The sequence below is a fragment of the Uloborus diversus genome, unplaced genomic scaffold, assembly GCF_026930045.1.
Source record: "Uloborus diversus isolate 005 unplaced genomic scaffold, Udiv.v.3.1 scaffold_645, whole genome shotgun sequence".
NCBI lineage: Eukaryota > Metazoa > Arthropoda > Arachnida > Araneae > Uloboridae > Uloborus > Uloborus diversus.
The window spans coordinates 58,592-86,322 of NW_026558841.1; the positions used below are offsets into that span (position 1 = coordinate 58,592).

The 27,731-nt window shown below is 31.7% G+C and overlaps 1 protein-coding gene across 2 annotated transcripts; it reads right to left on the reverse strand.

Annotated features, from left to right (window-relative positions):
• LOC129233711 (DNA polymerase subunit gamma-2, mitochondrial-like) lies at positions 1–27,725 on the reverse strand. 2 transcript variants are annotated; one of them, XM_054867686.1, is made up of 9 exons: positions 27,611–27,725; positions 26,089–26,258; positions 21,495–21,616; positions 18,630–18,768; positions 17,645–17,753; positions 15,397–15,690; positions 5,518–5,717; positions 1,249–1,345; positions 1–87 (listed from the first exon to the last, which is right to left on the reverse strand). In XM_054867686.1, the coding sequence occupies exons 2-9, from the start codon at positions 26,238–26,240 to the stop codon at positions 7–9; spliced, it is 1,194 nt and encodes a 397-aa protein (XP_054723661.1). In that variant the 5' UTR covers positions 26,241–26,258; positions 27,611–27,725; the 3' UTR covers positions 1–6. The 2 variants fall into 2 exon arrangements, with proteins under 2 accessions (XP_054723661.1, XP_054723662.1); XM_054867687.1 differs by having other exon boundaries at positions 26,085–26,258.
• Positions 27,726–27,731: the final 6 nt, after the last annotated feature.

A 27,731-nucleotide genomic window follows, 5' to 3' on the forward strand; every position in this document is an offset into this window, starting at 1 on the left:
TCTTGGTTAAGTGGCTTGACTAGACGTTGCCATTATTTGTAAGTACCGCTGCAATTTCAGGGTTAATTCAGTAACATGTACTTGTTCCTGCAAAATAGAATTTTTACAACACCTTAAAATGTATAATTTTCACTTTAAATCATGACATAATACAAACCACATCACAATTCTAATTTTGTATGCATGATAGCAGGTATGCACGGAACTTAAACTTTTTGGAGGGGAAAGTCCCATTTTACCAGATGAAATTCTGTTGTTTAAATCTCCTGTGACCTCATATATCGCCTGCATGATAATTTGGAATTTAAATTGGCAAAAAGCTTCTCCAGTTAAACAGTTTCATTTAACTGTTATGCTAGAAGGAACTGAGTATCTGTTAACAAAAAAGGGAGGGGGAAGGCAAATAGTCACCAAGTTGCTTTTTAGACAACTTTTCATTAAGCTATTTTAAAAAAAACATACCAAAAAATAAAAGCATAAAAGAAAGCCTAATATCTCATAAAAATGTTGTAAAAAAAAAGAAGAAGAAGACAAAGTACATTTATTATCTCAATCAATGTTGAAAAATAAAAAAATTGAAAACAGATTAGGTGGGACAGATGGGGATCAGTCAGATCCTTCCCCTAATACCTGTTTAGGGACGAGTTCGATCCGCACCAAAGCTTTTTTGTTTGAAAGAAGTTAGACTGAAAAAACTTCAATCTTATTTTTATTTATTTATTTATTTATTTTAATTTGAACAATCTTTTGTTTAATACCGAATAGCTCATTAAAAAAAAGAAGAAAAAAAAAGCTTAACATTAAGCTCCATCCATAAAAAAAGTTATTGGCACTTTTTAAGTAAAGGTATACTAATTTTGTTGTCTTACCATTTTATCTAAGAAACCAATAATCCTCAAAATTATTTTTAGCAACAAAAATTGAAAAAAATGCCAACCTATGCCAATAATTTCAGATAGAATTTTTGACTTATTCCTGTCCAAAAGGAAAGCAGATTAGCTCAAAGTTGTAATCACAAACTGCAAAGTTCTATGTAAACAGGTGTTACCAAAAATCTCTATTCCTGGCTTTCAGCTGATTAATTGCATTTCATTTGTGAACGTGCCATATAAAAGACAAACTTAAAACTCTTGAGAAATTTCAAGCTTCAAAATTTTACACTAAGGTTTCTCCTCAGAAAGATGATATTCAAAACTTAATAATTAACAAAGTTTTTTGACACAACCAGACAAGAAGAAATGCACATACTTGCAGCGTGGTGTCTCTGTTTCTCAGCCCTGCTACGCCATTTGAAAGAGTATTTTCGTTTAAGGCTACTGAATATGGAACTCCCATTTCATCATACCTAAAACAAATAACATGTACAAGGCAAAATTTAAATTAACACATAAAATAAGAATGAAGGTTTAAATGATCAGGAAAAGCATCAGATTAAAGGGGGTGCACCTTAAAGTGTAAGATTAAAATTAATGGATTCAAAAAAGAAAATTCCACAAAAATATTGCATGTTAGAACTAAGTTTGAATTAAAAAGAGTTTCGAAGGGTATCTTATCATCCGATCCATAAGCTTCTTTCTTAAAAAAAAGGGTTCCTTGTAACCCCAAAACATATGCCTACAATTTTTTTGCACATTTTATGTTTTTTAATGTTGTTTATAACATTAGACGAGCTGATGTGTGCAACACATGACTTCCATTTGCACCAATTTAATGTTATTTCCCCATTATTGCAATTTTAATGTGATTCAATAGTCAACTCTCTAAATATCACCAACAATGGCCAAATTAAAACCAGATTTAAAAAAATGCCATAGTTGTCGTCAAGTTGATAACAAAACTTGGCGACCAAAAGACTGGCGATATATTGCCACGTATCCGCCAAATTATAACACCACTTGAGTTTGCATGGAAATTAACAATGATTTCCCCACAAAAGGTGTAAAAGATCCCTTTAGAAACACCCGAATGCAACCAAAAGGGGAGGTGTACAACTAGACCCCACTAGGAGTCTACGTACCAAATTTCAACTTTCTAGGACACACTGCTCTTGAGTTATGTGACATACATACGCATATACATACATACATACAGATGTCACGAGAAAACTCGTTGTAATTAACTTGGGAAACGTCAAAATTGATATTATGGGCATCTATATGTTCTTAGGTACATATGTATGTGTGGTTGGGTCGAAAAAAACTCAACATTCATTTGGGGGTGAGCAAAATGGAAAGTAAGGTCAATTTTTGAGTGAAAATTTTTTTGCGAATACAATACTTCCTTTTTTGTAAAAGAAAGTAAATCTATGTAAACTGAACAAAAAATCCAGAATAAGTGAAAAGGCACATTACTTCAACAGCAAAGACAAAAACTACATCACAAGAAATGTGCCTAATTTATTACCATCATACGGAGGGTTAAGAATACGAAGGTGGGTGTCCAGGGATCTCAACCAGAAAATGTAGCATTTCACCATCCTATTCTTGTCTTACTCTTAGAAACATTTTAACAACAATGTTTACATAACGAAGAACCCTTGTTTAGCTATTTTTAGTAAAATATCACAAAAAATGTTTCTGTCTATTAAAAAATAAAGTTTTACCAAAGACATTGTGTCTGGTTCAATGATGTTCAGGAGATCCCATAGCACCTAATACCTTAAAATTTGGTACAAAATTACTTTGGACACAGGGGATTTGTGCCTCAGAGAGTTATATATATAAAACTAGAGGACTCAACAGACGTTGTTCTGTTCAAACTTTGTAAATTGAAAAGTTAAAAAAATTCAATAAACTATCAAGTTTTTGAATCGTTTTGTTGAAAAAAATAAGCAAAAAGAAAATGATTGAAGCTGCTTGGTGTCAGAATGCGCATATTTATTACAACTTGATTTATCTAATGCCCACTGAGCAGTTGTTTTATAAACTATTTTTTCTCCCGTTCTTGATGGCTTGTTCCTTCAGCTATATAAAAAGCGTCCTCAGATATTAAGTGTAAAAAACTAAGTACCTATCTAGAACAAATGGGAAATCCCACTGCAACATCCCCCATATGAAAAAGAAGAAAACAATCGAAAGGATATCGTTTAAAAAAATGATAAAGGTAAAAACAGTTCTCTGAATAAGCGAAAATCACTCATCCCCCCTCCTCCCGATGTAAAATAAACACATTTTTGTACTAAAATGACTTAACACTCTTCAAAAACAAAAAACAATTCTTTGCGATTTGAAATATTTCACCAAATAAACAAAAAAATACAATAAATTATATAATTACATTACCAGTAGCTTTAAAATGTAAAAAAATGATCATGCAACTCTGTTGTTTATAGCCAAAGTCGCCAAGCCTCCACGTTACTGTAATCCAGCCGATCAGTGAACAAAGCTAACTCCGATCGATTAGCGGTCCGATCTTTTGAACAAAAAGTTTTAAAACTTCATATATTGCCTAATTTGTTCTTTCCCCACCAAAGATAAAGATCTTCCGCTGCACTGATCTTGTGTGTACAGAACTACCCTGCTGTAATGTATCCGGTCGAAAATAAATTTGTTTCATCTTTAAATTCCAACATCTTGTCCTTTAACAATGTACTGATTAGTTTGATAATCCTTAAAGTATTCTTGACATTGGTACCAAAACTCAGATGGATTTCAGCCGAGAAACAAATGTTGCTAGGTACAGTACTTCCTGATCTTTTAGTTAGGAAAACCTAAAGCACCGATCGGGTCACATGGTTCAACAACGACGACAGAACACACATTTTGAGTGAACCTTCCAGTACTTTAGTTTAAAATATATCACGGGACCTAAAATCGTTGTATTCAAGAAATTAAGGCTTCACTCTCTCTCTCTCTCTCTTTGTTTTATCTATTCTCAATTCACATATCAAAATAGGAAATTTCATTACAAAAAGCAAAACAGGCTTTCTTATTGTCCTTTGGCAACGGGTTAAATATATATCTCAGTTCTCGCTCAACAATAGGTTAAAATAAATAATAATCATTTGGGAGATATAAACATCTAATGTTTAAATTAATTAATCAATTAACAAAAACGTTTCCGATTCGATCCATCGCGCTTCAAAACCATTCTTGCCCCAACTTAACTACACCCAAAAAATTTGATCAAAATCTGTCCTGCTGTTTAAAAGCGTTATGGTGACAAACGTCCGCACAAGATTTTTATATATTAAGATATGCAAGCCAAATACCAAATATTAAACAAGTAATATAAAAAATAATGATGATAAAAAGGAAAATTGCAAATAGCTGTTTAATAGGAAAAGACAAAGTATTTTATATTTACTTGGCTTTTTAGTTTTGCTGTGTTGCACATCTATGGGCTTTTGGTGTGGTCTTTTCAATATTTTTCACTTTTATTATAATTATACATATAATTTTGAATTTTTCTGTAATCAATTTTTTAAGTTAAAATTTCATGTAGCCTAATAAACGGGTAAAAAAAATTCTTGCTCTTCCTAACATTCTATGTTATTTGAAAGAACTTTTTTTTCTGCATAGGACAGAAGTTTGCTCCAATTTTCTCAATTAATTACAAAGGAGATATAAGGTTTCTTAATTTAGTGAAAATCCTAAGCTAACCCAACTGAAGCGCTGAGCTAAAGAGCAAAATATTGCTGAAGACCACGAATTTGAAAACAACTTTTCAAAATGTTACATATGGCAATTTAGCAATGCCCAGGAGCCCCCTTATCATCTATAGCTATAAAATTTGCTTAAAAAAATAGTTTGGTCCGAATTGGGGGAGGGGGGGGGATTTATAAACATTTGTTTGTTTGTTTTTAATTTTGTTACGCATATTTTAATCAAGCTACTTTTTTCTTTGAGGGATCTTCATATTGAACTAATTATAATGAGTACTTAAATTAAATTCTATTTTTTACCGGAGTGGGAGCAGCATTTTTATTTTGTTCTAATTTTAAGGTATATTTTAATCAACCTCTTCCTTGCAAAGAATTTAACTCTTTACAAATCAAATGAGATTGCGAAGCAATCTTCAAAGTTGATAACTCTTAGGGAGCAGTGGGCGGAGCCTCCAAGTTTAATACAAAAAAATTCAATAACCCAAAATAGGGTTTGAATCATAATTGCGGCAAATTTAACCAGGCAGCATCCTAATGTGGTGTTTAAGACCTACATAACATTCACAACGCTGCCAATGTTACTCCAACTATATTCACATTTTCTTAATAGAATTCAAGGAATCAAGTAAAAACTTTGAAAAGTCTAAAATTTTAAATCACAGAAGTTCAGTTGTACAATTAAATAATAGAAATTTTAGCCAGTCAATAAAGCATGTCAATACAGTAAAACCTACCGATACTTTTGGGACCTAAAAAAATATTGTTATAATGTTACATACAGGTTATCGTTATAGACAGTTTGATTATTCATGCTGACATTTTACCGGGTCAAGGAAAGTATCATTGTATACAGGTTTATTGCTATAGACAGTATTGTTATACACAAGTTTCACTGTATCATAAATAGATCATACCTGCAAAATGGAAAAACCTGTAACTGAGATTCATTTGATGAGAGGACGTCATAGTGAGGAAATACCATAATATCTCCTTTTCTGAACTCTTTCATTAAATGGTTTGCCACATCGGACAACTTCTTCAGGGTGTCAATACTGGAAGCCGATAAACATAGACAAACTTTGTAGGGGGCTAACTTTACATGAAACTGAAACATCTAAAAGGAAGAAAACCACATAACTAGTCTGAAAACCATTAGAAAATTCTTTGGGAGAAAAAATAGAACAGGTCTAAAATTAAAAACACCAATTAAAACCAAGTAAAACCATGCATAAAAGAGAAGTTTTTAGTGCAAAAATTCAAGACATTCAGCTATCACTTCAGTTAGAATTAAAAGAAATTCTGCACTAATATTTCAGTACAATTAGAAAATGAGCAATATATGGATGCCTCAGTTGCCAAATCGATTAACTCCACTTTTTAAAAAATCCTCAATTCTGTTTTAATGGTGCTTAATCAATGCTTAGAATGTGAATTTATGTTAAACTTTTAGTTCAGTACATTTCTGACCATGTGCTAGCAGAAAATGTTAACACAAGGGCCCATTCACTCCTATGGATAGCATTATCTTCTTCATCACTTTCCTTGACTTTCTGTTTTATGGAGTTAAATCGATTTGGCAAGTGAGGCATCCATATATCAATCACATCATTATGATACATTTTTTGGTTTATTTCTCTTTGTGTGTGTGTGTGCATGCTTTTATTGCATTATTTTATTTCAAAAAAAAGTTACAACTCCAACTGCTCCTCTAATACCACAGATGCAATTCATCCACTTCACAAGAAACCTTTTAAAAACTTTTTAGAGGAATCAAAAAAATAAATCTACTACAAACTATATGCATGCAAATGAGCAGATCGCTTTCAGCAAAAGGGTGGAATTACTTTGAATTTGGAAACAATATTAATGGGTTTTTTCTTCTAAAAAAAGAAAAGGAAATGCAACACTATTGCAGTCCATAGTATTTTTTTGAGTTTGAAGCAGAGTGTCTAAGGAATTGACCCCTATTTTTTAATAAGGCTCAAAATAAAAATCAGATACAGTACTAATAGTAGTAGTACTGTGTTGTACTACTGAAGTTAATTTGCATTTTGTAAAAATTGTTACGAAAGGAAGTAAATTATTTTCCAAAAGTGTTGGCAACCTTAATTTGCATTAGGTTTTTTTTCATTCGTTCATTCCTTCTTGCAACAAGATCGCGTCAGCAGAATATGCAAATTACCGGTAGCATTTAAGCTCCCGGCACTTTGCTTCATTCTCTTCCCTTTTCAATTTGCAACCCAAGTCAGACTTGGTTGTTTCTTTCGGCAGCTCAGTTGAGTCAGTCCGTTTTTGCCGATAGTTTCGGCTTACTGCTCTTGATATGAATATCATAGCTCATTATGTTTAACGTTTCATACTTTGACTTAGAAAGTTAGATTCAGAAGTCATTTAAAGTATTATGATCTACTTAATAATGTAAAGAGTGTATTCTCAATATTTCCTTTAACTAGTCATTGTATATATCATAGCCATAATAAACAAGTTACTTTTTAAATTTGGCTCTTCATGATGTTGCACAAGATAAATTTGTTTTTACAAGAAGTATCATACGTCCTGGTTGAGCTTCCACTTAATAAGCTGAGCACTTTTAAAAGCTCACAGTTTAACAAATCGGTTATGGGCCGTTTGCCCAACCTGACGAGATGGTATGCGTAAATTCTTAAATTTTTTTTTTTCAACATCGAACGTGATACAGAAGTCTATCAGACGGCGGGCCAGATAAATTTTTTGCTCAACATGGAAATCTCGAAATTAAATAGGGAAAATTATTCCACATGGCTAAACGATATGAAAGCCTTGTTAATGAGCAAAAATTGCTGCAGATTTGTTACCGAAGTTGAAAAAGAGCCAGGTAAAGATTCACCGCAAACTTCAGACTTTTGTAAACGCAGAGACAAAGCATATAGTTTAATCTATTTGCACATATCTGATGAATACAAGAATTTGATAAATCAGATTGATGATCCTTCTCAAGCATGGAATAAATTAGAACTGCATTTCCGACCAGACTCTCGTGCACGAATTATTGATTTGACAGACCAGTTTTTCAATTGTCACATTGAGTTAGGTGAAGAGGTTGATATCTATGCAAGTCGACTAAAAACTCTTATCAAACAGTTAGAGGATTTGGGAAAACCTATCCCGTCATATTATCAGTCTTTCCAGTTGATTCGTTACTTGCCTGCTGAATTTGGCCAGATTGTACAGTCAATTTACAGATGGAAAGAAGATGAATTTACGTTTGATAAAATTTTGACTGAATTACTTACTGAAGAATCTCGTTTAAAATTAGTGCAAAAGGACTCGGAATCATCGGCTATAGCTTTTCAAACTTCCATTAAAGCGGGACAGAAAAATAAAATAAAATGTAGTTTTTGCGGGAAATGCGGCCATACGAAAGCGAAATGCTTCAAAAGAAAGAAGCAAGAATCGAATTTTGTTTGCAGTGTCAACTCCACAGAAGAAGTATCCAATGACTGGTACGTGGACTGTGCGTCGACCCATCATTGTTGCAATAACCTAAGACTCTTTGTGCATTATATTCCAAATAATGCATCCAGCCTTACAACAGCAATTAAAGGGCCAAGCTGTCCGGTTGAAGGAACTGGTAGAATTGTGCTACTTTTGGACTCGAAAGGTAATAAAGACAAATTAGTTTTAAATAATGTTCTTTATTCTCCAAACTTAAGGAGAAATCTTTTATCTGTTTCACAATTAGATAAAAATGGTTATTCATTTGAATGTAAAAATGGAGTTTTAAATGTAAAATCTAAAGATCAAAGTAGAATTATAATATCTGCAAAATGTAAAGACGGGCTTTATTCTTTCTTGCCCAAATACCCTAGAAGCGTAAATGCAAAAACTAAAAATAATAAAATCTATAAATGTAAAAATGTAAAGGAACTTAACAGTTTTAAAGAACGCGAAACTGATGATTTATCGGTGAAGCCGAAAAATCAGATTCTTTTTTCTGAAAATGATGTAAAAGTAGAGTCTAAGTCCGGAAATTCTAATTCTAGTCAGAACTCCAACTCCGGCGATTTAAAATCTAAATCTAATAGTGTTTTTTCTAGTAGAAAATTTGACAACAATTTAAATGTATGGCATCAACGTTTTTGTCACATTAATTTTAAATATATTGTTAACACTAGTAAAAATAATGCTGTAAATGGTTTAGGTGATTTTAAGAAAACTGAATTAAATTGTGAATCCTGTAAAATAGCTAAATCTAGACGTGTCTCTTTCAAGCCGTTGAATAAGATCAGATCAGAAAAACCCCTACAATTGGTACATATGGATCTTTGTGGAAAACTTCCACATGTCGCAATTGGGGGATTTAAATATTTTCTGTCTATAACTGATGATTATTCTCGTAAAGTCACTGTTTTTCCGCTAAAGGAAAAGAGTCAGGCACTAGAATGTTTTAAAAAGTATCAAAAAAGGGCTGAAAGGTTTTTGAATACGAAAATTGTAAATGTCCGAACTGATAATGGACTAGAATTCTGCAGTGCCGAGTTTGAGACCTATTTAGATGAACAGGGTATAAGACCAGAACGTACAAATACGTATACTCCAATGCAAAACGGGGTAAGCGAGAGATTCAATTACACAGCTCTAGACGCTGTAAAAGCAATTTTACATTCCAGTAAATTAGGAAATCAGTTCTGGGCTGAGGCGTTACTATGTTTCACGTATGTGTGGAATCGTGTTTGCCATGAAGGTCAAACTTTAACACCTTTTGAACTTTATTCTGGGCGAAAACCTTCGGTCAGGCATTTGAAAATTTTCGGTAATCCTGTTTTTCTTGGAACCCCCAAAAATTTAAGAAGGAAACTAGATATGCGGGCCAAAAAGGGTATTTTCGTCGGGTATGCTTTAAAAACAAGGGGATATAGAATTTGGCTTCCTACAGAACGGAAAATTGTGGAATCGATTAATGTTAGATTTGAAGCAGAATCTAAGTGCAGTGGAGCCTCACTGGACCCAACTAAGTTTCTGGATTCGTCAGATTCCGACAATGATTCTGATCGGGAAAGTTTAAGTGAGGGGGAAAATGATATTGTACCTGTGTCCGTACTGGAACACGATGAACAAAGTACTAGTCATACCCTAATTCCAGATAAAATTGTTTGGATTCGGAAAGCTGTTCCCCGTTCTGACAAATCACGAACTGATATCTATTATTCAATTGAAGGTGCAAACGCAAGACTGCGGTCTTATAATGATGTTGAAGCGTTTTGCAGATCTCACAAAATAGAATATTTGAAAGAAAATTTTGATTTCAGTGGGAAAAATAAATTTTCAGGGAAAGTAAATTTTACAGACATGAGTAATTCAGAAACATGACTAGACGTTCGTATACCAAAATCTTTCAATGATGCTTTAAAAACACCAGAGGCAGACCAATGGTACAATTCAATGTCAGATGAAATTCATACTATGCAAACCCGGAACGTTTGGAGTCTTGTGCCTAAACCGGCTGATTCCAAAGTAATTGGCAATCGTTGGGTTTTTACTGTGAAAAGAAACGATAAAAATGAAATTGTTTGTTTCAGAAGTCGCCTGGTAATTCAAGGTCATAGACAATTAAAGGGTATTCACTATGACCAGGTATTTAGTCCAGTCATTGAATTCTCATTGGTACGATTACTTTTTTCTATCTTTGTGTGTAAACTGAATTGGATTCATCATCAATTTGATATAAAATGTGCTTATTTATATGCTCCTCTAAAGGAAAACATATACATGTCACAACCCCAGGGATTTCAAGATCCTGAGAAAATTGGTTATGTTTGTAAATTAAATCGTGCAATTTATGGACTTCATCAATCGGGTCGTGAATGGTTTTTGGAAATACATAATGTTCTTATTGGTTTAAATTTTAAGAAATTATCATGGGCAAATTGTGTTTATGTTTTTGAATCAAGTGTAATTTTAATACTTTATGTTGATGATATAGTAGTATTTTGTAAAAATAACAAATGTCTGAATGATGTTATTATTAGTCTGAAATCTAAATTTGACATCAAAGTACTCGGAAAAACGCAAAAACTTTTAGGCGTTGAATTTGAGGAAATAGACAATGCATTATTTATTCATCAACAAAGCTATATCAATAAAGTATGCAAAACATATCAAAAATACAATTTTCCAATTGTTTCTTTGCCGATTGGTGTAGGAACTGTACTTTCCAAAGATCAATGTCCGAATTCTAAAGAAGAAATTGAAATGATGTCTAAATTGCCTTACCGTAACATTTTAGGTTGCATTTCCTTCATTGCAAGTAGAACGCGACCAGATTTAAGTTACGCTGTAAACATATTATCTCAATTTCAATCTAACCCAGGTTTGAATCACTGGAATATTCTACTGAAACTTCTTGGCTATTTAAATTACACAAAATCTCTGAAATTATGTTTGTCTAACGTTTCAAATTTAAAAGTCGAATGTTATAGTGATGCAAGTTTTGCAGCAAGTCGCGATGATAGAATTTCGATTGGCGGAATGATTTTATTCATTGATCAATCGCCTATCATTTGGAAAACTTTTAAACAGAAATGTGTTAGCTTATCAACAATGGAATCAGAATATGTGTCACTAACTGAAGCTGCAAAGGAATTAGTTTGGATTGTTCGCATAATAAATGAACTTGTAAAGTTTGAATTTATTCAGATCAAACCACAGTTTAACTTACTTTGCGACAATCAAGCAGCAATTAATTTTTCAAATTCGCCAATAGAAAACAGTAGAACAAAACATATAGACATCAGACTTCATTTTTTAAGAAATTTAATATTAGAAAATTTGTTTGATTTAAATTATGTGAATACAAAACAAAATTTCGCGGATATTTTTACAAAACCTTTGAACAAAATTAAATTAAACTTTTTCATAAGAAATTTTTTAAAATGAAAAAAAAAAAAAAAAAAAAATTTCGAAGTCCAATTACATTTCCATGTGTACTTTGGCAAATTTTTTTGTAAAAATGTTCATATTATGTTATTGACTGTTGTCATTTGTTTTCATGTATCTGGAAATTCTGGAGCGTTTAAACGCAACAGCACGAGTAGGACTTTTGATGTTGTCATTCCCGATATAATATTGATGTCCTCTGGATCCTTCAAAGATCGCTGGAGCCGATGCGGGTCAACAGATCAATTCATCAGCTTGTTTGATTTTTGAAAAAAAAAAAAAAAGTGCTGTTCTAAGGACTTTAATTTTTGCAGTGCCAGAATTTCAAGTCAAGATGCTGAAATGAAATATTTCAATTTAAATTGTTATTTTTATTGCATAATGTTCTGATGCGATCTTGATTGCAAGAGGCGGGCCATTGTTACGAAAGGAAGTAAATTATTTTCCAAAAGTGTTGGCAACCTTAATTTGCATTAGGTTTTTTTTCATTCGTTCATTCCTTCTTGCAACAAGATCGCGTCAGCAGAATATGCAAATTACCGGTAGCATTTAAGCTCCCGGCACTTTGCTTCATTCTCTTCCCTTTTCAATTTGCAACCCAAGTCAGACTTGGTTGTTTCTTTCGGCAGCTCAGTTGAGTCAGTCCGTTTTTGCCGATAGTTTCGGCTTACTGCTCTTGATATGAATATCATAGCTCATTATGTTTAACGTTTCATACTTTGACTTAGAAAGTTAGATTCAGAAGTCATTTAAAGTATTATGATCTACTTAATAATGTAAAGAGTGTATTCTCAATATTTCCTTTAACTAGTCATTGTATATATCATAGCCATAATAAACAAGTTACTTTTTAAATTTGGCTCTTCATGATGTTGCACAAGATAAATTTGTTTTTACAAGAAGTATCATACGTCCTGGTTGAGCTTCCACTTAATAAGCTGAGCACTTTTAAAAGCTCACAGTTTAACAAAAATAAATGTTCCTTATATAATGTGTTATAATTCAGAGGCCATGGTGACCTGATTGGTAAGGCATGAGACTTGTAACTGGAGGTCCCAGATTCAACGCCAACCGATTGAAGATCCTCCATGTTTGCTAATCTTGACTGGGGCATGTTAAATATGTTATGGTCACAAAGTCCTCCAAGTTCCTATTCCAAACAATACCTATGGGGGTGCGGTGTCATTGAAATGTATGTCCTCTTATCCTGAGGTACAACAGAACTCTTTAGTACATCAATATTGCAGTACAACAGGGTTCTATTGTATTTCAGTATAAATATGTATCAGTTTTGAAAACCTGAAAAGCACACTAATAATTCAAATATTTGTCAGCACAACCATAAATAGTTCATTTTCTATTCCAAAAATATTACCTTCAATTAATTTAGACAGTTTTCTCCATATGCGATTGGTGTACCAAAAAAAAGTGGGTGGGGGGGGGGAGTTGTCAAAGGGTATGTGAGGGGGATAGGTGGAAGGAGAGAGGTGGGGTGGACGGGTGAAGGTGGTACAGCTGATCTTTTTTTATAAATTGAAGTTTAACTTTATTATTGTTTAAATGACCTCCAAAAATTTAGAGATGCGAACTCAAAAGTTGGGATGGATGGCTTCAGTCTTGACTCCTTTCTTCGAAAATTTAAAGCTTCATTTCACTTTATGTATAAAATGTTAACTTATGAAAAATATAAAACCTACACTTATTAATTTAATTCTTTATTCTTTAAACCCGTGAATTGATCAATTTTATAATGTTTGATCTATTGTAACTTAGAAAAGTGGAGTGACAAAGCTAAGGGCAAAGTCAAAGCAAAGGCAAAGGGGCAAAGCAGTTACCCTCCATGCCCCCTCGTATGAGTCGCCCATGGCTTTCATTGTACTCTCAATTTTGGTAGTATAACAGAAAAAGTGTAAATATTTAAAAATCAAGAATTTTTAAACAAATATCCCACCTATAATGCTGGCCAAATTATTAGACTAAGACTTTCAAAAGCAAATTTTTAATTGATTACATAACTATAGACACATTGACGAACAGTGAAATAATTATCTAATATTTAGTATGCATTCCCTTGTTCTTAATGAGCATTTTAAGACTTGTTGGCATACTTTTCACAAGGTTTACACCATTTCTTAACTTTTTAAAAAAGGAGGTAAAAAATTGTTCATACTCACTATTATATATACTCACATACACATATTCACTAATTACCTAAAACTAACTTTAAATATAACAGAACACACTAATAAAAAGAACTAGTGAACTGTTTAAGCTGATTCAGGTTCTGTTCATGGTAGGTAGATAAACAAAGAACGTAAACAAAGCAGACAGTGCTGCCACCTACAAACATTAAATTATGCTAAAATAAAGTAATAATCAGTGTACAGTATGTACTGTACTTTAACAGTGAAATAAATAGTATTTTAGTACAAATAGTATACAACAAATAAAAAAAACCTCTTTAGTCTAATAATTTGGCCAGCACTCTAATATTTACAAATAATAAGAAAAGAAATACAGTCAAACCTGTATAGTTAACCACCTGTATAAAGAACCTGCTTTTGGTACAAAATTTTAGTCCTATATCATATACATCATTCTCTATAAGTTGACCACTAAAATATTGTATCACATGTAGGCAACTTACACAAGTTCCACTGTACTGTTTTCTAAAAATGAGGACAGATTGCAAATAAATATGTATATAGCAGGGGTTCCCAAACTTTTTCGACTCACGACACCCTTTGAAGAATTAGAATTTTCTCACACCACCCTAGTCAGATTGCAAATAAATATGTATATAGCAGGGGTTCCCAAACTTTTTCGACTCACGACACCCTTTGAAGAATTAGAATTTTCTCACACCACCCTAGTCAGATTGCAAATAAATATGTATATAGCAGGGGTTCCCAAACTTTTTCGACTCACGACACCCTTTGAAGAATTAGAATTTTCTCACACCACCCTAGTCCATTTCTATTATTTGAAGTGTATGTGCGTATGTGCAAAGCTATCCTAAGGTTCAAAAACTAATATGTTGTTCCCTTATGATTGAATTTCTCCAGCTTTTGCATATTCATTAGATGATTCACTTAGATGATTAGATAGAATTAAAAAATTTAAGTTTTAATTGTGCTTTTCAGCAATCAAGGAAGAGCGGTTTGGTCTTTTTAAGAACATGGGCCATAATAAGGAAAACTCTAGGTAAAGATAACTTCACAGTTCATGGCAAAAACGCCAAAAAGCATTATCAAACTAAAACGAATTGAAATACTATAGTATTTAATTGTATTAAACCACATTTGATGACGACCTCAAAAACATTATAAAAATTTCCATGTTTTTTTTCCATGGAAAGATCAATCATCATATTTTACGCGCAAATGATTTTTTTTTGTCGCTCATGTGCACAACTCGTGCATATATGTGCAGCATATGCAACACATAGTCATATCCAACACCCGATAATCCGGTGTTATATTATAAAGACACCGGAGTGCTAAGAAAGCTAACCACGGCTTTAATGACCAATAATCTACTTTTATAGGTTATCAAATCACAGGAAAAAAATTATGGTACACAGCAACATTTATCTTTGTGAACTTGGCAACTACATGAATTTGGCTACAAGAATAATTTGATACTTTTTTTATACTAGTAACCTACACTGAACTATGTAGAAACAAAAATTAAAAAACTGGGGATGGGGAATGACCTTATTGGTCTCTGTGACCTTTTTTGGCAAACCAATACATAGTTACTATGGATATTTCGCGACACTCATCGCCTTCTACCATGGCACAGCAGGGTGCCGAAGCACCCAGTTTGAGAACCCCTGGAATATCGCAATAAAAATAATAAAGAAGTAAAATACTCACATTTCTCAGTTCATTCTCTCGCCACTTTTCTGAGAAATCAGAAGTCAAGTATGCAAATGCAGCTAGATCCAATTCTGTTTCACATGTCACAACAGCAGGAACACTAAAATTGGACATTTTTTGTTCAAAGCCATATTTCATGCACAATTCCTTAAAATTGTTGTCGTCATAAAGAGTGATCGTCTCCACTTTCTCTTTTCCCCATGGATACTGGAGTATCACAGACAGCTGTTGCTGGCTGCCTGATGATTCGGTAACATCAGAAAGAGAAAACTTGGAAGGCACATTGGAGAACTGTTAAGAAATTTTTTTACATTAATATATAAATAATCAAATACTATTAACAAATAATTCACTTTAAACAGCCATTAAATTACAGTTGAACTCTCTTAATATGACCATGGTTATCATGGCTAAAACAAAGATTTTGATCGTAAAGTTTGGTTTGAGATTTAATTACGTTAAAATTTCATGCATAATATCGTCACCTCAGAGCAACAGTGAGACATCTAATCCTAGGAATAACAGTAAGATATCCTACTGTTGCTCAGTGGTGATGATATGTGTGTTAGAATTCAAGTTTTGGTTAAGAGAATCGAAAATTTCTGTGCTCACCACTGAAAATTTTCATGATTGAATGTAATTTTTTTCTTTGAAATTATTCAGCATTTTATGCGGTAGCCTGCAGAACTTTTTTTAAAAGAGCCAGTAGGAATCCTGCAAAACTTGAGTAGTTATTTTGCAACAAATTATAAAAGGGTTTGTTGCAAATTAAAACGACAAATTATTATTATTATTTAATATTAAATATGAATGAAATGTTTAGGATTTATTTAGAGTTTTGTTTGTGTTTTTAATGTTTGTGTTCTCTGTTTAAAAAATTTTCAGACACATTTTTTTATAAGAATTTATACATTCTGTACTTATATCAGCTATCAAGATATTAATTAAAATATTTAAAAGTGTTCACTTTTAAAATGTTACAAATTGAAACTAGGGGTAAATTGAATTTCTGATAGCTCAAACTTTCTCTACCATATTCCAGCTACGGCAAACTGACTGCATACTGTACACTTCTTTTAAGACTATGTTATACTTCAGTGAAAAACCAGTTACATTATAATCAAGCAATATCTCAAACAATATTCAAAAACTATTGTACATGATAATTCAATTACAAAATGAGCCAGGTATATTAAAGTATCACATTATTAAGTATTCCACTCAATTAAAAAGTTAATTGAGTGGGTCAATTAATACCTTGATGGCTGATATAATAATCCTTCACAAAATTTATGATTTTCAAAAATGAACCTTTTTTAAAATTTGGGATTGAGAAACTGACTTGACATTTAAATTTTGAAATATTTTGTTTTAGAAAAATACATTATTTTCAATGTATTTTTTCTAGAATTAACATCATACTATCAATTTTATATGAAGCAGAACTCAAATGGCGTTATGCCACTAATTCACCCTGATCCACACACTTAACATACACATTGAGGTAAAAGAAGCATTTAAATTATGGAAGTATATTTTATCTTCATGCATTTTTATTAAGTGTTAGTGTATTGTGTTATATGCACTTAAAATATACTTTCCTATGATGTCATCCAAAAGGTTGAAAATAAATACTGTAAAACCCCTCCTCACAGACACCCCTCTTATGTGGACAATTTTTAATTCCCCAGTTCCAATGCAAATAACATTATTAAACCCCTGTCCTGCGGACACCTCTCTATTGTGGACAAAAAAAATGTTTGGTTAGTGTCTGCATTAGAGGAATTTTACTGTATATGTTGTTTTATAGAATACAAGACATTAATGCGATGTAAGAGAATATTAAGTGTTTTGGTTGGAAGTTAAAACATTTACAATTACAGAAATTTTTTACAAATAGTGATTTATAATAAAAATGCACATCTGGTAAATATACATCGCAGCATCCTCCAAAAATTAAATTCCGTAAAATCTGTAAAGTTGATCACCCTTGTAAGTTGATTACCTGTCTATGTTAACCACCAATATGCACCAAAGGTTAAGGTTTGGCTAAGAATCATATAACAAACCTTTTGTAAGTTGACCACCTGTCTAAGTTGACCACTAAAGTTCTGCACCGCAAGTGGTCAACTTACACAGGTTTCACTGTAACTGTATGAACGTCAGCATGATATTAATTAGTGCCAAGATAATATTTCAATGAAAAATCTCAAAAATGGAGTTAAACTGAAATAAATGGACAAACCTTTCTCCACCACCTATAACGGTATTTTGACCAATAATGAAACCAATCCATTGACTTCTTTGGTGGACAAAAAAATGCTAATGACAGACTTGTCCATGACTCTAAATCCCTAAAAAAGAAAATTTTGAAATAAAAAAAAATAATAATAATGAGAATAAAATTACACAAATCCAAATGTAAAATTTATAATTTTACCCAGTTTATATGCAGTAACAAAAATCAATTGATAGTATTAAACATACATACATAGATGCGACGGGACAAGAACAAGAAAAGCTGATTTTCTTTCTTTCTTTCTTTTTTTTTTTTGAAAAACTCTTAATAAGTCAGTGCCAGATCTGGATTTCTTTGAGCTGGAGTAAAAACTTGAACTTGTTGCCCTTACTCATTTCTCTTCAGGTTTTGATATCGAAAATTGACAAAAAAAAAAAAAAATCTACAGAAATAGGGTAAACTTGCCGATCATCATAAGAGCGCCACAAAGGTGGATCCAAAAATTGTTCAAGAGAAGGACAAATGATTTTTACTACTTATTACCCTTTACAACGTATACTGATCTCCAGTGCTAAAGCTCCGAACTCCATACCTTCCCCTAATGCAAAACGGAGCGGATTGCAATTTTTAGGACTTCAATTGCAAAACTTTTTCAGGAGCCCCAAAAAGCACTTTCTCTAACATAAGCAAAGATTATGCAAAAGTGTGTTTTGAATAATTCAATAGGCAAAAGCTGCTGGTGGAAAGTTTGTTTATTTAGTCTCAGGAGGGTGCAATCGCCCCCACCATCCCTCCTTTTAACCACCCTTAGGGCCCTGGCTTTCTCCCTTCCCCCTTATGGCTACCTTGAAGTCTCACATGCTTGCAAGGAGCAAAATTAACATTTTTAATGTCAGAGAAATATTATTCAGCAAAATAAAATTTAAAAATGGAACTCAAAGATTCTTCCAAAATTGAAGCAAAGGATTAGATAAATAAAGACGAAATTCACCTCAAAAAGGAACCAGGATTAGCTAGATTTTGTTCGGCGATTCTTTTGTTCTTATTGATGCAAGGCCCATACACTGCAATTCCAAAAGGCAAAACTGAGCCATTCATCGGGAAGATTTGGAAGTAACTCTCTACTGCATCTGCAATCCAATATTAGATTATGAAAAAAGAAACATTTTCTAAAAGATTTTTAAAATATGAAATTTAACAAAACCAAATATGATAATAGATAAACGCAAGTATTTATAATTTTAAATACGCATGTAATTTTGTGCACTTGTTGCGGAATTATCTTATAATTCAGTTCCAGCTCATATTGGAATTATTTTTAATAAATAAAAAAGAAATGCATACCAAGATATGTTATCACTAGAATTACGGGAGGGGTCATTTTGACCCCAAGCACACTTTTTTTGCTAACTGCTCTCCTGTATTTTCATAAGAAGCTTAATCCTTCCTTGACCTTTCCTAAAGTAAGGGGGTGGGGCTCATATATTTCCCCCATGGTTTGGCTGGATATTTTCCCCATGGAAACCGCTTTCAGGACAGATTAGAGAAATTAAAATGTTTAATAACTTATTCATTAATGACTAGAGAAGAGATGTTTTTAAATTAAAAAAAAAGTATTAAAAGCAAGGAAGTTCTAATTTATAGGGGGGGTTGAGCCCCCACTTTCCCCCCTATATGGGCACCCATGGTAATAATACAAAGTTTTCGAGAAAATTGCATTTTTTTTAAAACACAAACTAAAGGGGTTCTAGGTAAACCTAGGTATACCTAGATGAGGTATACTTAGGTGTCATCTGACCACTTTGAGAAAAAAAAATATGCAAATACATTTACTTGTGCTGAAGCAGAGCAGAAACTCAAAAAAGCCTTTTGGAACACATCATTGCAAGAATTTGAATCATTCATAATATTTTAGTTCATAAAAGGGAGCATTAGCCGTTAGTTTGTGAAATGCGATTGAAACAGCGCTAGTAATTTTAAGGGTATTTAAAACTCTTTTTTAAATACTTAATTATACATAATTAAAATCTATATCCTTTAAATAAACAGTATTTATTATAAATATGTTTATTTTTAGCTTATTTTTACAAATATATAACATTATGAAGATTTCTGCTCAAAGGGTCAAAATGACACCTACCATATTTCTAGGTACACAAAGATCATCCTAATTCTAGTGTTAAACTATCTGAAGGAAATACCTCAGTCTAAACTTACTGTTAATTTCCTTTTTTTTTAGTCATTTTCCTCCTGCATTGGGAATGTAAAACATATTTTAATGGAAAAAATCCTTAGGATTTAATGCAACAAATTTCATGATCTTAAGACAAGATATTTTCAAAACTAGTTTTGTTCTTGCCCTAATCTTCAGGCAAGGGCATCATAGGCGCCCATATACAAAATTTAAAGGGGAGGGGGCTCAGATATTTTCCCCATGTTTTAGCAGGATAGTTTCCCCATGGAAAACAATTTCAGGACAGATTAGAGCCATTAAAATTTTTAATAACTTATTCATTAATGGCTAGAGAAGAAATGTTTTTATATTTTTGAAAAGAAAACAGTACTAAAAGCAAAGGAAGTTCTTATTTCTAAGGCGGGGAGGCTTGAGCCTCTACTCCTCCCCCATATGGGGGCCAATGATGAGCATAATTAGTTTTTCAAATGTGCAGTACCATGTGCAGTATTTTGGTGATTCAAAGTAATACTCCAAATGTATGACCACCAGGGCCGTTTTCACCAATTTACAAAACTAAGCTAAATTCAAATTATGAGACATAATTATTAGCTTCCACTAAAAAGTTAGTAAAGGAGTGATATGTTTCAAGCACAATATATCAATTCTTCAAATTCCCAATCAATAAAATTTTTAAGCACACTAATTAATTTTAAAAGAAATGATACAAATTTGATAGTAATACACATTACAATGTTATAATTAGAAGGTTTAGTTAGTTATAATCATTGCATTCAGGTTTAGCAATTGTGCAATGAATGACATTAAAATGGGGCAGAATTTTCTATGTTCATTTAGGCCAACAGAAAAGTTTGAAATTGCCCAGATTTCCACTTATAGGAATATTACACTGGATTTGATAGATTTTTTTTCAGAAAAAGATATGCAGATTTACATTTCAATAGTGAGTTGTGGGGGGAGGGGGTTACACCGTAGAAGAGAATTGGACTTTTACATTCAAACGTTTGCAATGTTTACATAAATGGATTTATATGTATACCATATTTTTTCAGCTGAGTTTAGATAAATAAATAATAATCATTGGAAATATTCGTACTTTATCTCACTAAATTTTGTGGAGTGCACAAGAAATATAATGTTGGAGCACTACTACTATCAGTGCTAGAAATAGAAGTGTATATGTAGAGTAGGTGTCATGATGACACCTGATTTAAGTTCTCCGGGGATCAAAATGAAAAATCTAGGTGCCATTTGTGATAAACTTAAGATGTAATAGGCTACAATACAAAAAATATGTATGAAATAGAAATATAACAAACCTGCACTTCCAAATCTCAAAACCAAAAAAACTTTGCTTTATTCCTTTTGCAAGTTATGATTACAATGGGTTGGGGTAAAAAACAGATTGATGCAATCCAAAATTTTAGGCATCAAATTTGGCACCTAGGGCTGGAAATCTGGGCGCGAAAATTGTGGTCCCAAAATGCACTTATCAACGTCTTATTTTTAACACTGAGTTACTTACACCCCACGTCAGACCTCTCCACTTAAACTACAAAAAAATAACAAACTCACCAGTAAGGTTATTAATAATGAATTTACAAATAAATGATAAATAGTTTTCCAAATTTGGTTAAAAATTATAATAAAATATCATTTAACCTAGCAGCAAACTTTCAGGAGGAGCATCTGACAACTTTTGAGAAAGAAGGAATTTTTCTCTAGGATTTTGCAGTTCAACAGGAAATGTAGCAAATTCATGATTTCTTAGGATTGAACATAACCTAAAACAAAATTGAAGTTATAATTAATAATAGTGAAGGAATAATGCATACATTTATATATGTTTATTATTTTTAGGCTATTAATAACCCAAGAGCTTAGCGAGTGATGATTAAATAATTTTCAAAGTTGAATATCATTGAATATGTGCCTCATCAATGTCATAAATAAATAAAACAAATTTTAGCTAAACAAACCGAAGAGATAAAAGAAGCATAAACCTTATTAACAGGATCTACATGTTGATTGAGAAGGATTTCGGAATTTTGTAGGAAAGAGTCAATAGTCACCAAATTTTGAACTGGAAGACAAATTAATTACTATTACAATCCCTCTTATGAAATAGTAATATTTTTTATTGTAAATTACAAAAGTTTCTCTCTAGTACAAAGACAGGAATGGAAAACAGCTTATGATTGAGTAAAACTCAATACAACTGTGTCGATACATGAATTAAAGTTAGTTGAAAAGTTTTCGTTCAGAACAAAAAGAAAGAAAAGAAAAAAAAGAAAGAAAAGAAAAAAAGGTCAGCAAATACCTAATCAAGGTTTAAAGTCTCATATCTGCATTTTTTTTTTTTTTTTTTTGTAAGTCACTTGTCACATACCACTTTAATATGCATTTATTTAATTGGTTCTTTTATTTATTTATTTATTTTTAATTTTATTCATACATTAATTTTTATGTTTATTATTTATGCATTTATTTATTTATTTTTTATTTGAACTCTGGATACTAATCTTAGAAGATTAAGAGGAATTATTATTCTGCAACAAAATGACAATTTTTTGAGATAAAGTACATTCCTTCGTATATGGCAATTAAAAATTTCATCATTTATTACAAAATAATGATTCATGTTTGTGACAACACAGGGTTTATCGATTATTTCAATCAATATATATCATGACATATATCATGTTATATACCTATCCAAAATTTATTTTGAAAATATCATGATATTTTGATATTTGTTTTTGAACTATGATTTTAGCAACATAAAAATTATATGTATTAATCATATGAATGTTATTCATTTATCATAAAAAATAACCATAAAAGTAATGCACTATATTTATAATATGTATTGATATTTTATTAATATATTACAAAAATGTGATATTCATTTTTATTTGCAATAATTATTAATAATGTAACACTTTAAATGCAGATTAAAAATGCCTGTTAAAAAATTTAAAGCTGGTCATAAAAAAGACAATGCTTTATGGCTGCACATAGACTGAGTATTTTTATTTTTGAATTATATAATGTTGTAATGTAAGCCAACAAAAAGTCAATAGTGGTTAGAAAAAAAAAGTAAAGCAGTTAATGTTTAAGTAACTCTATTTAAAACTGATAAACATGAATAGTAAAGTAATAATTCTAAACTACAAACTGTAAACATTATGCATTACAATAAACAATTGGGTCATTCTCCAGAAAACGTAACTTTTGAACGCAAATATTTTTCAATTTGGAAACCTTTTGTCTTCCTTTTTATTTCATTCCTACAAGAAAGTGTTACCTACTAGAAGTAAGCATAACCAATAGCCCAGCTATGTTCCAATAATTTTACTCATAAATAAAAAAAAGGATTAAAAAATGCCTTCCTCACAAAAAAAAAAAAGAACTTTTGATGTTTAAAAATTGAGGCCAATTTAATATCAAAGTTGTACTTTTGTTAATTGTGCAAACAATGAGCTATTTAAATGATTAGCGGGGATATAATATTAAGTTCTCTTAATTAAAGAACAGTTTAATTTTAAGTTATCCTTTTTGTTCAAATGTGTGTTAAAAATAGTATTTAGTAAATTTGAGAATATACTGGCAACTTATAATTTTGGTATAATGCCTAATATTGATGTATTTTCACTCTATTATTTATTTTCACCCCAGAAATAATGACATTGATAAGGTCTGTCACGGCGGTCAGATTCACAGAAGTGAGAAATTTCCCATTAATGTAGGATATTTTTCAGGGAATTTATTTTTCTTCGTTGCTACAATCTGCACATGTTATATATATGAAAACATGTTCACTTCTTTTTTTACATTAGTTTATATCCCTGAAATTCAAGTTCATGGAGGTAAGACTTCACAATAACCACACTTAGTTTTTCAAAAAAATCTATATCTTCTTGTTTATCGACAAAAATCTCACAACTTCTTTACGGTTGAAAATAAACAAGGGGGCTCCCTTGTAGGGGACCCCCAAGGCAGTCCTGTCATGATTTCTCACTTGGGATTTTCGTCAAAATTTTTAAAGTCTATTATCTCAGGAACGGTAGAACATATTTTGTTACAGTTTCTTTTATTCAAAAGGATATGTTTTCCTGTTAAAAACATATACAACATTTTGAAATATGCGCTTAAGTTTTTTTCTGCCAGTCTTTTGAAAAAAAAGTTTAAAATAATTATTTTTATTTTTCTCACAAATGCCAGTTTTAAACTTTTCATTTTTTTAGTTTATTAGTACCAATGAGCACTACGTTCCCTGAAGAGGAGAAATTCCACTTTTTCGTTTAACAGATTTTAGAGGCATTTGAAAAAAATGAGGGTTTTTAAGGAACTCTTTACGTAATGGCAGACCAGAAAATTCAAAAAAAAAATCACAACAAGTGGCCAGAGAACACTTTTAATTGAGTTATATAGCGAAATTTTCATTTTGAGTCTCCACTTTATCTAGAAGTTTTATTTTTTATGAAAACAAGAGCGCTGCCTCCAGCCGATTCGCTGCATTTCCCCACACAACCTTTCAGCATAGCACCGAAAAAATCGTTAAGCCCAATGCCATCTTGTTCTCAGTAAATTCCATATCCTAATGGTGACGCAAAATGAAAGTTTCGCTATATGATTGAGTTAAAAGTGTTCTCTGGCCACTTGTTGCAATTTTTTTTTTTTTTTTTTTTTTTTTTGAATTTTCAGTTCTGCCATTACATAAAGAGTTTCTTAAAAACCCTCATTTTTTCAAATGCCTCTAAAATCTGTTAAACGAAAAAGTGAAAGCTCCCCTTTTCAGGGAACGTAGTTCTCAGTGGTGCTAATAAACTGTAAAAAAATTTAAAATTTTGAAATTGACACTTTTGAGAAAAATCAAAAAAAATTATTTTAAACTTTTTTCTTTCAAAAGACTATGGTAAAAAAAACTAAAGCACATATTTCAAAATGTTGCATATGTTTTTAAACAAGAAAAAATATCCTTCTGAATAAAACAAACCATAACAAAATATGTTCCACCGTTCCTGAGATAATGGACTTTAAAAATTTTGACAAAAATCCCAAGTGAGAAATCATTACAGGACTGCCATCTTTTGCAGCCTGCGTCTCGGCCCATGAATTTTTTCGGGCCAAAAAAAAACATATTCCTTAATTTTTTATGAATTTTAACATATATTAAATTCAAAAAAATCTGAGACCATCATGTTACACCCCTTGTTGAATTGACAAGGATTCTACCAGTTACTATTTAAAGATTTTAGTTTTAGCTAATTGAAAATATCCAGTTATATCAAAATATCGGATATATACCAAAATATCAAACACATATCAAAATAAGATAAATAAATACCTTTGTGCTGAACAGTAAAGTAAGACAAAACAACGTTAGATGAAGCACAAATTTGCAAATTACAGCAGACACGTGTTTTGGCGTTACAGGGAACGCCTTTTTCAATGCAAAAAATAATGAGCTTATGGACGTTGTTTTGTCTTACTTTACATATCAAAATATCAGATATTTTCACAACCCTGAGCAACACAATGATCTACGTTTCAACCATTTACTACCAATGCCCTCTTAATACTAAATGCTTATTACACTTGCCTCAAAAAGTGAACTAGTACATATGGTGATAATTTGAATAGCGCTAACCAGCTGCCATCAACAAAGGCATTGCTACAGTGAGGATCCAAACAATTCAAATTAATTGTTAATTATTTAATTTATAAATTTAAACAACATAAGTTCACTCCAGTTAAATATTTGATGTCTTTTTATCATTTCAAAAGAACAGATATGCATACTCATTCATATGCTCGCAGTCGATATGACACTTATCAAATTCCTATTTTTTGATACTGATGAAGCTTATTGAATACAGAGTTTAGCACTTTCAAATTTGAAGAATTTTGAATTTGATGTTTTATTAGAATCAGGTATTCAAAATTTTGAGGAAAACGCTATCGCTTTGCAAGAAATGATGCTCACAAATAAAAATAAATACTGTAAATAAAACACTGAGTTTGCGCAATATCCTTATAACAATAATTTTCTTTTTCAAACAAAATTGAAAAAAATGCATATGAATAAATAAATAATAGAACAGTAATGATCATTTTTTCAGCCAAAAAAAGGTATAAGGAAAGGCATTTTTTGGATAGCTTTGAAAAAGTTAAGGAGGTGGGATGTTTTAAATTCCAATGACCAGATTCGAGATTTCGTATTGTTATACATTAACATCTAACACATACTCACCATTCTGCGAAAATGTTTCTTCTTAACAGGGATCCCAATGGGCCATAATGAACAGTTTTCAGTACTTTCTCTGAAGAACCCACCTGCAAAATGCCAGTTTTTTGACACAAAAATAGAATTTTTTTGAAGCCATTCATGAGCTCTGGTTGCATAGCACATTGTGACAGAAACTGAAAAGAAAAATACCATAAACATTTTTGCTAAGTTAGCACAAGTTGGCACTTATGTATATACTTTCTTTGAAAGAAGGAATTTCTTCTTTACATGGGACATTAATTAAACTTGAATCACATATCTAAGCAGGAACCTAAAGATATAAATTCTAGGTCTGCTTCTGAAATTATTTACACATTATATATATATATATATATATATATATATATATATATATATATATATATCTATATATATATATATATATATAGTTATATACATCAATGCTAGCAGATCTCGACCTTCACTTTTAGGAGGAGGCAAAGTCTTCAGTTGAAGATTTAAGCACCTATTTTACCAAATTACAAAACATGAGCTTACACATTTACCTGCATTTAATGAGAAGAGACTTGCGGCAACACTATTTAGAATTTTTGAAAAATGCTATTTTGGAGTGCTCCCTTCGAATTTGCCGAATAAGGAAACTTTTTGGGAGATCACGATGGCCTCCCATCAGGCGCCTTCTATCCATGGTACTTTAGCTTAGTGTTTAAACATTAAAATGTCAGTTTTTATTTACTAACACTTAGTGAAAGATAAAAAGATTTGCAAAATATCAATAACATGTTAATAATACCCTTTTTAATATTTAATCACAAAATAATGCACCTGCATTATTCAATACCGAGACACTTACACTTCAGGGTCCTTCTTACTACCACAATATGTCATTTAACTGATTAGACAGGCTCTGAAGATAGCTCTGTTTTATTTTATCCACACCAGGAGCCAAGCAACCCCTGTTGTAACATCTTCAGAGGTTTTAATTTCGAATAGGAATTTGGAGTATTTTGTAACTTCAAACATATTTAACAAGTCTCAGTCACCATTAACAAATGAGAAGGATCTTCGACCAGTAGGTATCAAAACCAGGACCCTCACTTACAAGTCCAACGCCTTTCAAATCAGGACACCACCAATTTCGAATCCTGCCCCTGTCCTCCTCCAGAAATGAAGTTTGTTATTACATCAAATGATAACAGATGAACATTTTGAGTTCAATTATCCAAAGAAATATAAAAATTACTGATAACATTTAAAAAAAAAAAATGTGTTAGCGTTTTCATAAGGATAAAACTACTGGGATGATATTAGGAAAACATTAGGCATGTGCTAAACGATGCAGTTTTTTTCTTAAAAGAAAGAAAATTTCAGAAATGCATACAAGACAGGAATTATTTAGTACGCATTTTGAAGTAACAAAACAATATTTGGAGCTAATTATTTAGTACGCATTTTGAAGTAACAAAACAATATTTTGAGCTAAAATTTACACAGCGCATCATAAATAATAGGAGAAAATTTTCACCTTTTCAATTCATGAATTTAGTTTGCGAAATCTACATCCATTATAACGATGAGCTATTCTTCAAAGTTGTAATTTTAGCTTAAATCTCTAAAGGAGACCGCGGCAGAATGTAAACAAGGCT

Bases quoted from the DNA above. Each gene is read 5' to 3' on its own strand.
- LOC129233711 (XM_054867686.1), bottom strand. From the start codon at position 26,240: ATGCAACCAGAGCTCATGAATGGCTTCAAAAAAATTCTATTTTTGTGT. The intron at 5,718-15,396 runs GTGAGTATTTTA...TCTTCCTTTTAG, and splicing joins GAGAGAATGAACTGAGAAAT to ATGTTTCAGTTTCATGTAAA. The intron at 88-1,248 runs GTATGTGCATTT...TCTATTTTGCAG, and splicing joins ACAGAGACACCACGCTGCAA to GAACAAGTACATGTTACTGA.